The sequence below is a fragment of the Prunus dulcis genome, chromosome 6, assembly GCF_902201215.1.
Source record: "Prunus dulcis chromosome 6, ALMONDv2, whole genome shotgun sequence".
In the NCBI taxonomy this organism is placed as follows: domain Eukaryota; kingdom Viridiplantae; phylum Streptophyta; class Magnoliopsida; order Rosales; family Rosaceae; genus Prunus; species Prunus dulcis.
This window is the reverse complement of record NC_047655.1, coordinates 7,688,610-7,700,837: the sequence shown is the minus strand read 5'-3', so window position 1 is coordinate 7,700,837 and position 12,228 is coordinate 7,688,610. Positions and strand designations below refer to the sequence as shown.

Here is a 12,228-nt window from a genome sequence, read left to right as displayed (position 1 = left end):
ATTAAATTCTATAAGGCTAGCTATCATTTTTTGGGTTTTTTTTGGATTTTTTATAGGAATTCAATTGTGTAGGGTTTATTTATAATATTAATGCTAGAAATGGATATATCACTAAATATCTCAAATAATAAAACCACTGTTATACATGTTTCACACAAGTTTTTCTGGTGTGGAGGAGATGCCCATCAAGACAAGCTATAACCCAATAGACTCATGGGCCGTGGGCTGAATCACGACCAACTTTGATTTGACCTTGACCACCCATCAGTCCAAACAATACCAGCTGACATGGCAGAATAGCGTACTTGTCACGTCTAAAGTCCAAAACGAACAACTGCTCTCTGTCTCTCTGTCTCTCTCCCCTCTTCTCTCCCCCCCCTGCCTTCGCCAACTCTTTCTCCCCGCCATTTCTTTGCTCCGAAAAACAAGCAAAACCTCCAAAACGCCTTACGCTCTCTGTTTCTCATGGCCTCACACCATTCACTTTCTTCTACCACATTCCCAATCCCTTTCTCCACATGCAGTACCACCGCGTCTTCTCTTTCAAACGATCGTAATCTGAAATCGAATCGATATATACATTTCGCATATCAATTCAATCGTCTTCTTCGTTCGGAGGCTGAGCACGGCGGTCGATATGATCAGCAGAGACAGAGAACAACTCAAAGATCTCTCTGTTAGGGTTTTCTCTGTTCTCCTTTTCTTCAGCTTCTTCAGCTTACCTCTGCCCCGAATTGCTGGGCAGGACACGGCAAGCTATGATCTCGCCACCGAGCTCGTCTTGAGCCGCTATTCCAATCTCACCCCTGTCTTCAAAGACGAACTTCAGAGTAAATTTAGCTTCTGCATCGTCGACATGTCAGTTTACTTCTCTCTCTCTCCCTCTTTCTTAAAAAAAAATAATATTATTTTTGATTTGGTAGAGTGAAAAAATGTGTGTATTTTGTGTTTACTACAGAGACGAGGACTGGGATGGGGCTTTCAATTTCTCAAAAGACTCAAGGTTCATTTCCAACTGCGCTAAGAAAATGGCAGGTACGTGTCACCATTGTCTCAAAAATTATTATGTTGGAAGAAGCCCAAATTCGAATGTCATCTTCGTCATTGATGAAAGAGAAAAGAAAAGGAAAAAGGCTCGTACTTTTTTTGCGTCATTCTTACACTTATAGGAAACAGTCACTTGGTAACAAAAATTATTAATGAACAAGGTTCACATTATAGACCCTGCTGGTGATAATGAATAACCAATTCATTTAGTTTCATTTTTCATGATATTTTAAGGTGGATCAATTGGAGAGGTTTTGGGCCGATTGTGCACAGCTGCAGAGATCAAGCTGTATTCTGAAGGTTTATTACAATCCGGGAAAACCAGTTACTTGAAACCGAACAAGAACTGCAATTTGTCATCGTGGGTTTCTGGATGTGAGCCTGGGTGGGCGTGTGGTTCTTCTGAGAAAGTTGACCCGAAAAATCGATCCTATGTGCCTGTCAGAAGTAATGACTGTGCACCTTGTTGTGAGGGTTTCTTCTGCCCTCATGGCCTTACTTGCATGCTCCGTAAGTACTTCAAACCTGTGTGTTTTTAGGATAACTAGTGTTTCATACTTTTTTTGTGATTCTTGATTTCTTGTTGCTTCTTATGTAACATCTACCTAGCTTCTATTGACTTGTATCCATATTAATTGCCTAAAATGACAACGGATTCATCTGGTTTATCTTATCTGTTACTAATCTTTGTCAGATCTCCGATTTCGGTTATCTCTGCATGAGTATTACTGTCATTCCGCATACATTTCAATAAATCATGGAGACCCAAGCAGTGAAATGAATGCGAAATGATCCTAATACCTCTACATGTGACTCACATGTGGATGCCCCGTTATACCAATTGACAGAAATTCGAGACTTGATTAAGATTGGTAACGGATATATACCACAAGGGTAGTCTTATCAAAATTAAAACCACATGACTTACCTTGACTGACTTTTGTGTCATCTTGGTTATCTATAAAAACTTTTGATCATCAATATGCATTCCATCTGTAAGATCTCATTTCCCAACATGTAAGATGGCATCTGGCATGAGGAGCCAATTTTAAAAGGAGTAATTAGTTTCTGGTTAAAAACTGAACATTTGCGAGACCCCAGTCTTTCATAGGATGGTCATTATGTGTTGCTTGATTCTTTCTTTTCAAAGAAGCCATAATGTTTTAATAAAATGAATTCTCTATATCTTGATTTTTTGTGGTTATTTTTTTTCTCATAATGTGGCGTATTGCTATTTGGTCATTTATAAATCTTGACCAGTATTGCATATTATAGACAATATAGAAAAAAGCATCCGATATACGTTGTTGGAACAGTTGAGTGTACCTGACTTCATTTTCTTTGTTACCTTTTCTCATCTTATCTATGAAGCTTGCCCGAAGGGTGCTTACTGCCCATTTGCAAAACTCAATAATGAAACTGGTACATGCGAGCCGTAAGTTCTTAATCTTTTCTTAACTTTTGCATTTTTTCCTTTTAAATTCTTTCGTCTCCATTTTTCCTTATGGTTAGCATACATTAATATTTATCAGCAGAAATATTCTACAGATACAGTTATCAGCTACCTCCTGGGAAGCAAAACCATACTTGTGGAGGAGCAGATAAGTGGGCTGATTTCTCGAGTAGTAAAGAGTTATTCTGTTCGGGTGGATCATATTGTCCGTCTACCATCCAAAAAAATCCTTGCAGTAGTGGGTATTGATAATTATCCCAGAGCTTTTAGCACTTGTCCTTACATTTTGCAAATAGTGACCTTATTTCTTCATTGCTGCATGTTTTTACACTTCTTGTCAAAACCTGGGTTTCTTATTTTCGGGTAATGTTCTCTTACTTTCCAGACGGTGAATCTAGATCATTGATTAGATTCATAATATGGCTACATAAATCTGGCAAGAGAACATTACCCTCTTAGTAACCATTATCATTTGATGAAATGCATGATGGTCATCTGATTCCTTATTTTCTTCTTTTAGTTTTTTTCTTATAAATTTGTTAAACAACAGAGAAAAATCATCTCAGCAGTTCACTTTTTGTATACTTATGCCACAGTTTCTGCCCATTGCAGACATTATTGCAGGCAAGGTTCCACATCTCAGGAACGTAAGTTTCTCTTTCCACCCATGTAGTAGAATAATGGATACCTGAATCTCATTTTGTTTCACTAGTTGTTAAAAAAACTAAGTCAGGGGATGTTAATTATGAGAACAGCAACCTGAAACTTAGTCCCTAAATTTGATAATAGTTGTAGAATAACAGCCAATCAGTCCATCAGGAAGTCCAACAAGTCAATAATGGTATAGTCGGTGCGTCTTGTTCATCCATGAAAGAAGACATAATTGCTAACCCTAACATTGGAAATTCAAATATTAGAAGTTCGTAGGCTATATATATACAAATTTAATATCTATTTTGAAACTCCTATCAGAGCAATTTTTTCTCTCTATTCTCATGTATCAAGATCTTTATGAAAATTATGTCCATGGTTTCATAAGCTTCTTGCCAATGGCTTAGTGTTTGCTACATATTTTAAGTGAAATGTGGCGGAAATCTGCATATCTGGTTATTTCTGTAATTCTAGGGGTTAGTACTGACAGAACACCTTGTCAATGTGAGCATAAAACTCAGATACAATACTAGGTGAAGTGAACCAGAAGTATGCATGGTATTTGTATTAATCAAGAGGCACAGGGTCATGATTGTGTCAGGTGATGAAGCAGCAATGTTTCTTCCATTGGCAGTGTCAAAAGTTTTCCAACTGTGATGCCCCTTATAACACATCTGGTTGTATAATCAGCTAACAAGGTTAAGAGTAGTTACGTCAGATGAGTGAATTTGGGGTACAGTTTTTATTTGGTGCTACGAAACCAAAGTTATTAATAAAAGAGAGAGAGTACAAATCAGAGGACAAAACATCTACAGAAAACAGAGCTCAAAATATAAAAAATCCTAGGGATAAAGATATTAGAAGTACTTTGTTAAGTATAATTTATAAATATATTTGGAAACTCTTAAGGGCACTGGTATGGAAAATTTACAAAAGGTGTTTCCAGTGGGGGTGCTAGTTCATGCTGTTGATTATGGCATGGTGGTTATCGTAGACATAATCCTCAAATAATTAATTCATCCAAATTGTAACCAGAGAAACCAAGACAGTGCATGTCTAAAGACTCTATGGGATATTGGTTGTACCAAAGAGTACAAGAACCAAGGGTTGCACGGGTATGAGAAGACACCAAAGAGAACATGTGAGGATTTGAGTGCAACATTGTAAGGGGAACAAGAGAATCCTAATAATTTCTTGGTTCCTAGAGGACTTCAAACTCCTCTCACGTGGAAGAAGGAAAGTTTACCTAACCACGTTGCATATCTCTCTGTCTTTGCTTGTTACTTGGATATTTTGCTGTTTATTTTGCAGGCTTTTGTGGGTCTTTTGACAATAAGCATGGTAACCTTGAATTTGCTTGTGGCAAGATATTTGTTTTTAGGTTAATAATATTGCTTCAATTATTGTTTTGTTTGATGTCAGATAATGTTACTGTTATCTACAATAGTATATGTTTAAGAATGCATCTATTCGTTTTGAGTTTGGAGTCTAATTACTTTATCTTTGCTTTTGATTCTAGTGAGTCTATGATAATGACCCTTGTTGAACTTGCAGAGTGTTTCCGGATGGCGACTTGTAAGTCACAATCAGAAAATCAAAATATTACTGCATACGGTATCCTGCTTTTTGTGAGTGGTCTTACTTCATTCTTTAAAATTTAAATAGTGAATAATGTAAGCTTCCAGGACCACAATTATGATCGTGTTCATTTAAATTTATAGAATGAACTATTCATGGAGTACATTAGCGCCCTTCTAGTTGCCTTGGAAAAATGTGGGATTATTTTTATTTGTTAATAACTATATTTATCAAAGGCTTAACAGCACATCACATATACTTTCCAGTGTTTTTGAAAAGCAATTTATATAAAAGAAAAGAAAATACTGTCTTTTTGAACTAATTTCATATGCAACCATTAGCCATCTGTATTGATGAACCTTCACTTGTCAATGCAGGCTGGATTAATTTTCATCCTTCTCATTATATATAATTGTTCTGACCAAGTTCTCGCCACCCGAGAGAAAAGACAAGCAAAATCCAGGGAAAAAGCAGTTCAAAGTGTAAGAGAAACTGCTCAAGCGCGTGAAAAATGGAAATCTGCAAAAGACATTGCTAAGAAGCATGCAGTTGGACTGTCATCACAATTTTCACGGACATTTTCTCGCCGAAAATCTACCAGGCATTCGGACCAGCTGAAAGGACTGGGACAAGCTAAACCTGGAACAGATGCTGCCTTGCCACCTATGCCACCCAATGAGCAATCAGCTGGAACATCTAAAGGAAAGAAAAAAGACAAAAGCAGCCTCACACAAATGATACATGCAATCGAGGAAGATCCAAATAGTCATGAAGGTTTCAATCTAGAGATAGGAGATAAAAATATTAAAAAGCAAACAGGAAAAGCACCAAAAGGTAAGCAGTTGCATACTCAGAGTCAAATTTTCAAGTATGCATATGGTCAAATTGAGAAGGAAAAGGCATTACAAGAGCAGAATGCAAACTTAACCTTCTCTGGGGTTATACAAATGGCTGGTGATACTGAAATCAGTAAGAGGCCTCCAATTGAGGTTGCTTTTAAAGATCTAACCCTTACATTGAAAGGAAAAAACAAACATCTTATGAGGTGCGTGACTGGGAAAATATCACCCGGGAGGGTTTCAGCTGTCATGGGTCCATCTGGAGCTGGAAAAACAACGTTTCTTTCTGCTTTGGCTGGAAAAATTAGGGGATGCACCATGAGCGGTATGATACTTGTAAATGGAAAGATGGAATCCATCCATTCATACAAGAAAATCATTGGCTTTGTGCCACAAGATGATATTGTGCATGGAAATTTGACAGTAGAAGAAAATCTCTGGTTCAGCGCAAGATGCAGGTATGCACATTTAGTTCCAAACTTCAGGTATCCGTAGTTTGAGTACTTGTGGTTAGCTTCATTAACATTGTTGGTCCATTCTCTAACAGCTTAAAATTTGGATCCAATGGTTGTATAACATGGTATCACAGTTCTTGTTGAAAGAGGTTCTGGGTTCAAAACCTTAACATTCCAAGTGTACTGCTTCCAAAATGATCCAGCTTGTATATGTGTGGGCAAAAATTGGTTTCTGTTTGATTGGCCAATTACTTCATGAAGCCCTAAGATTCACAACTTCAATCTCTGGAAGCAAGAATCTTTGCATCCAACAATGTACTCTTAATTCCTCTTTTTAGGTCCATTTGTATTAAGAAAATATTAGAAGTCAAATAATCTTCGAAGTCACACTTGGTGCTCAAGGACTGGAAAAAGAACTTGACATGTATATTTAGGAATTAGCCACTTATAGTTCTTTCTTACACTATTTACCCTCTTTCCTTTACCTCATCTCTGGAAAATTTGTCTTTGCTGAAATCATTAACTTTTTGGAGTCTGCATTCTTTCATAAAATTTGTCCAACCTGCATCTTCGTTGATTCATTGCTTTGGGACATTTGAAATATGATCACATACGTGTAGAACAGCTTTGTTCATTTGGAGGAGTGTTATACAGTAGAATTTAGGTCTGCATAGCCACTTTAAATAGGCAAATTCAAGGACGCTGTGATAGGTTTTGGACTGTTCTAATCTTTTCTGTTGTTCCCTTTTTTCCTATTATCTCTTTTTTTACCTCCTTGATCACATTCATTTACTGGTACTGATATTAGTTCTTCTACCATCCTCATCTTCTGCATTTTGGTTATTGCAGACTCTCTGCTGATCTGCCTAAACCAGAAAAGGTCTTAGTCGTTGAAAGAGTTATTGAATCCTTGGGCCTGCAGGCAGTGCGGGATTCCCTGGTTGGAACGGTGGAAAGGCGAGGAATCTCTGGAGGTCAAAGAAAGCGAGTAAATGTTGGGCTGGAAATGGTCATGGAACCATCACTTCTAATTTTAGATGAACCCACATCAGGTTTGGATAGTTCATCTTCTAATTTGTTGCTGAGAGCTCTTAGACGTGAGGCTCTTGAAGGAGTTAACATTTGCATGGTTGTCCACCAACCTAGGTAATTTAACTTGTAGCAAGTACTAGAAAAGTACCTAAATTGTGGGAAAGGAAAATTAATAGATGGCTTCACTGGAAATGAAGTCATTTTTTTAAAGTAGTTTCTTTTGCTAATTCTACTTTTTTGGGTGCTTCAGCTACACATTGTTCAAGATGTTTGATGATTTGATCCTTCTGGCTAAAGGTGGACTTACGGTGTATCATGGATCAGTGAAGAAAGTTGAAGAGTACTTTGCTACCCTTGGGATTACTGTCCCTGAGCGTGTCAACCCTCCGGACTATTTCATTGACATTTTGGAAGGCATAGTAAAACCAAGCACAAGCTCTGGGGTGACCTATAAGCAACTACCTGTTAGATGGATGCTTCACAATGGGTACCCAGTTCCTATGGACATGCTCCAGAGTTCTGATGGAATGGCTGCATCTGCAGGCGAAAATTCAGCTCATGGAGGAAGTACTCCAAATGCTGGATCTGATGGACAGTCCTTTGCTGGAGACTTTTGGCAGGATGTCAAGTGTCATGTTGAGGTGAATAAGGACGCTTTACAACATAACTTCTTGAAGTCAAGCGACTTATCTGAGCGGATTACCCCTGGTGTGTTCCAGCAATATAGATACTTCCTTGGGAGGTGGGTATTCCTTCTCTAACATTTTGGTTTCACAAAAAATTCCTAATTTTCTGGAGATAATCAACCATATGGATATGATGAGTGTTATATCATGTATTGTGTTTTATCATGCAAGAAACGTCAAAACCTTGGGGCATATTCTTCATTCGCCTCTTCTATTGTGTGACCAGGAAGAATGGGTGGGGTTAATTTTTTGAACTGTTGCACATACATGCTTATTATGCTTGTAAAGATCAAGATGTTGAGAAGATATCAATATGTTTATCTGTTAAGGCTTAAACTTAATTATCCAAAGTAAGGCATTGCTCACCGTCACACAGTGTGACTGTTACACTGTGCGCTAGGCAAAGTCTATTGCACAAAATTTGCAACAGCTAGTTCCTTTAAGATTGTTACTTTTAAATGATTCAGCCTAATTTGTTTATGACTGGCTTTATAGGGGTGGTAAGCAGCGGTTACGAGAAGCTAGGACCCAAGCTGTAGATTTTCTGATTTTATTGATTGCTGGAGTCTGCTTAGGAACACTTGCCAAAGTGAGCGATGAAACCTTTGGTGCAATTGGTTATACATACACCGTCATAGCAGTTTGTAAGTAGATTTTTTTCCCTTAATTATACTTTGCTTCCTTAAACTGTGATCATATCACTTATGGTCTTGGATGTTTCATGATTCAACTTGGCTCTTTTAGATGTTACTGGAACAATCCCAATTTAGATTAAATTATTGAGTAACATAGAGGAATAGTCCCTGAACTTATCGAACATAAGTCCTTATTTAAAATCTTAGAATGTTTCGTGCATTATTGTTTCGTAAATGAGTGGCATTAGTCCTGGGCATTATCCTTCCCTATCATTTTGTTTTATCATCTGACATGCATATGAGCACCTTTTAGGCACAATTTTCGCAACTCACCTTTGGCTATGGAAGGTGGAGGAGAATAGGGGTGCGTTGTTGTTGCTCGCTGGTTGAACTGCATAACACTTGATATTCACCTCAACAAATACAGAAAAGATCTATGTTGTGATAGATGAAAGGCCAAATGCAGGTGAGTTGCTGAAATTGCCCCTGAAAAGATGCTCAGTTGCGCCATGCAGGTCACGTGAGAATAATGGACAGAATCCTGTTCGGGACTAGTGGTATCCATTTAAAAAAAAATTATACATGAATTTGTGGGACGTGGGGCTCCTACAACTTAAAACCAAAGAAATTTTGGGATTTATATCTCTTAAATAATGTTAGGCGTAATATTGGAATGAGAGAAACAAAAATACAAATCTGAGAAAATTAAGGCATTTAAGGGATGTGTTTGACTTGGTCAATTGGTCAAAGGACCTAATCCAAAAGAAAAGAACTGTTACTAAACAATAGTATGTACGAGGGACTTATATCAAGTTTTCGGTTTAAGTTATTAAAAATTGCTTGGAAGGAAGTTAAAACTGTGAATTTGAACCATTGATCAAGTGGATTTTGTTTGGGCGTATGATTCTAAATTGACAGTTTGACTGCCAGTCAAAAGAATATTATCCTATATTGTGTGGCACATCCTCATGTATTTTGGGAAATTGACGTGGTTGGCAAACATTCATGTCAAATTTCTACACTCATGTTCGTGTCATCCAATCATAGCTTTTTCTAAGACATGATTTACTTCTCACCCCTCCTAATTTGTTTCCATCAATCATAGCTTTTTCTAAGACGTGATTTACTTCTCACCTGTCCTAATTTATTTCCATTTCAGCTCTCCTGTGCAAGATTGCAGCTTTGAGAACATTTGGACTGGATAAATTGCACTACTGGAGAGAGAGCTCTTCTGGCATGAGTAGCTTGGCTTACTTTCTGTCGAGGGATACAATTGATCTTTTCAATACAATCATTAAGCCTCTAGTGTATCTCTCAATGTTCTATTTCTTCAACAACCCAAGATCATCCGTCATAGATAATTTCATCGTTTTGCTTTGTCTGGTTTACTGCGTGACTGGTATAGCTTATGCCCTGGCTATCTACCTGGCACCTGGTCCAGCCCAACTGGTAAGAATTTTTTCCACATTGAGAAATTATTAGCTTTGTAAAATGAATGTTTTTATGTGTCTGTATGCTTGTTTCCTTCTTCCTTCCAACAAGCCACTTTTGTTGTTGTGCAGTGGTCGGTACTTCTTCCAGTCGTTTTGACTCTAATAGCAAACTATAATGAGAACAAATTTGTTTCAAGAATAGCTGATTTGTGCTACACTAAGTGGGCTTTGGAAGCTTTTGTCATAGCAAATGCTAAAAGGTTTGAAATAACTATTTTTACCGAGATCATTGTGCATCATCATTCTTAATGTGGATGTTATAATGCTTCTTGCTTTTCGTTTTTCTTTTTTCCTTTTTTTCAGGTATTCTGGAGTGTGGTTAATCACACGATGTGGTTCACTTATGAAAACTGGCTATGATCTCAATCATTGGTACCGTAGTTTAATCTTCCTCATCATTACTGGTATGGTTTCTCGATGCATTGCATACTTGTTACTGGTACTCTTCCAAAAGAAGTAACTCAGTCTGATCCTTTCAACCCATTCTCCCTGTACATAAATGGAAAATTCTTTACAAAGATGCTTGCCTCACTACATAACCCTCAGAGTCTCGTGAAGATGCCAGAGATTCACGAGAATGTTACATACTGTAGAATCAATATTGGTAATCTGTAGACGAGTAAATGCCGCATTTTCTTTAGGTAGCTCTTCCAGTCTGTATAGGTGTAGATAACAGTGGTATTTTATTTATTCAAGGTAGCTCTTCCTCCTAAGGGTTCTGCTTGTTGTTATGCATTTGTTGTACAATCAGTTGTTTCTATATTATTTGTATCCACATGGTTCTGCTTCTGCCAAATTTGTGACAATTTCTTTTTTAGTACAAGCGATAGTCTAAAACTATAGGGGAGGGGGATTTCACACACACACACACACAACTATGATGCCGTAGAGATTCGAACGTGAGACCTTTGGTCTGCGAGTCAAGGCCCTTTTCCATTGGCCTGCTAGTCAAGTACGGTGAATATCTTAATATACGATTGGTTGGTTCCCAGAATGAAATGAGAATTTGTAATGCAATCAAGGAATGAAGCTGAGGAGAGAATAGAGTATCTTGGTCTTTTCAAGTACAAAATGATTTCTATTTATTTTTGGAATTAGTCTTCTAACAAGGGGAATGAAGGCGATCATTTTATGGAAAACCCCATTTCCAGTACCAAATGGTGTGAGACTTTCTACAAAGGACAGACAACCTATGAAAAAGAAAGGAATCCATGTAATAAGCACCTAGAAATGTTGAATTTAATTGGGAACTTGAAAAAAAAAAATTCATTTTCGTATTATCTAACTATTTATTTATTTTTCTCTTCAGGATTATATGCGTTCCTAGTTTTGTTTGCAGGGAAAAAAAAAGGGGTCGGTGTGAGATGTCGGTTCACAATTGTGATGACATGCAATTGGCAAACCTCAGTTGTCACAATTTAACCCACTATTTACTGTATTAATTTTTTTTGGGGGGGTTGACATGGGTGAAAGGCATCGGTCCTTAAACTTTTACTGAAAAAAAACCTGAAAGATATATATGACATCAGTTTAAGTATCGACCAATGCTATTTTCATATTAAAGGCATCGGCAAGGATTGCCAAGCATTGCTAGTGACCTATGGTCCTATTATTTATACAGCTGATGCCTAAGAGACTAACAACATCAGTTTGATGTTTCTGAGTTTACTGATGCCTAATGTCACTTTTGTCATAGTGATGTCTTAATTCTTATCTACGTTTTGCTTCAACTGCTGTAATAATCCTTCTGTGGTAAAAGCATTCTTAAGCGAGCAGCAAAGCAAAGCATGTAATAAGTAGTAATGATGTTTCTTTAAGCTTGAACCATGAGTATGCTTTCAGGAGATACTTTAGTACCATAGTTAAGTTTCAAATTCGTCTATTTGAGGATGTGGGATTTAACCAGACTATTCCCTTTTTAATGGTTTTAAAACTACCTGAATGCAAAGGCCTATTAGTATAGTGGTTTGGAGCAATTGTCCCCCCCAAGAAAGATTTTGGATTTAAGTCTTAGCATTCGTTTAGTGTTTGTGAGTTTAGCATATTATCGCCTCTCTTAATAGGAGTGGTCTTAAAAAAAAATTAAAAAATTAAAAAAAACTAAATTGCTTACAAATAAATTAAAAAAATAATTGAGACAAGTTTCATGTAGACGTACAAATCCTTCAACTATAATACTGTAATCTCATGCTGTACTAAGCACGAGATAATATTCTAACAACCAATTCCAAAATCCCAAAGAAGAATCCAACTTGATCCGCCAATGCTTGTTTTTGTATTAAACAAGTTGTTCATCAATTTGAGTTTATGAAGTGGAGAACACATTGAAAATTGATAAACAAGAATATTGATTTCCACA

General features: G+C 37.2%; 1 protein-coding gene across 10 annotated transcripts; it reads left to right on the top strand.

The window, feature by feature from the left end:
• The first annotated feature begins 342 nt into the window (after positions 1-342).
• On the top strand, positions 343-10,665 carry LOC117631068 (ABC transporter G family member 28). Of its 10 annotated transcripts, none has more exons than XM_034364003.1 (14): positions 351-858; positions 959-1,035; positions 1,282-1,557; positions 2,419-2,482; positions 2,596-2,738; positions 3,097-3,147; positions 4,706-4,779; positions 5,107-6,026; positions 6,873-7,169; positions 7,306-7,797; positions 8,237-8,385; positions 9,536-9,825; positions 9,939-10,069; positions 10,173-10,665. In XM_034364003.1, the coding sequence occupies exons 1-14, from the start codon at positions 638-640 to the stop codon at positions 10,327-10,329; spliced, it is 3,342 nt and encodes a 1,113-aa protein (XP_034219894.1). In that variant the 5' UTR covers positions 351-637; the 3' UTR covers positions 10,330-10,665. The 10 variants fall into 10 exon arrangements, 9 of the variants coding, with proteins under 9 accessions (XP_034219898.1, XP_034219894.1, XP_034219895.1 ...); XM_034364004.1 differs by having other exon boundaries at positions 352-858; positions 2,596-2,742; positions 3,113-3,147; XR_004586288.1 differs by lacking the exons at positions 9,939-10,069; positions 10,173-10,665 and adding an exon at positions 8,690-8,842 and having other exon boundaries at positions 343-858; positions 9,536-9,646.
• The last annotated feature ends 1,563 nt before the right edge of the window (positions 10,666-12,228 follow it).

Bases quoted from the DNA above. Each gene is read 5' to 3' on its own strand.
- LOC117631068 (XM_034364003.1), top strand. From the start codon at position 638: ATGATCAGCAGAGACAGAGAACAACTCAAAGATCTCTCTGTTAGGGTT. The intron at 3,148-4,705 runs GTAAGTTTCTCT...TTGAACTTGCAG, and splicing joins AGGTTCCACATCTCAGGAAC to AGTGTTTCCGGATGGCGACT. The intron at 9,826-9,938 runs GTAAGAATTTTT...GTTGTTGTGCAG, and splicing joins CACCTGGTCCAGCCCAACTG to TGGTCGGTACTTCTTCCAGT.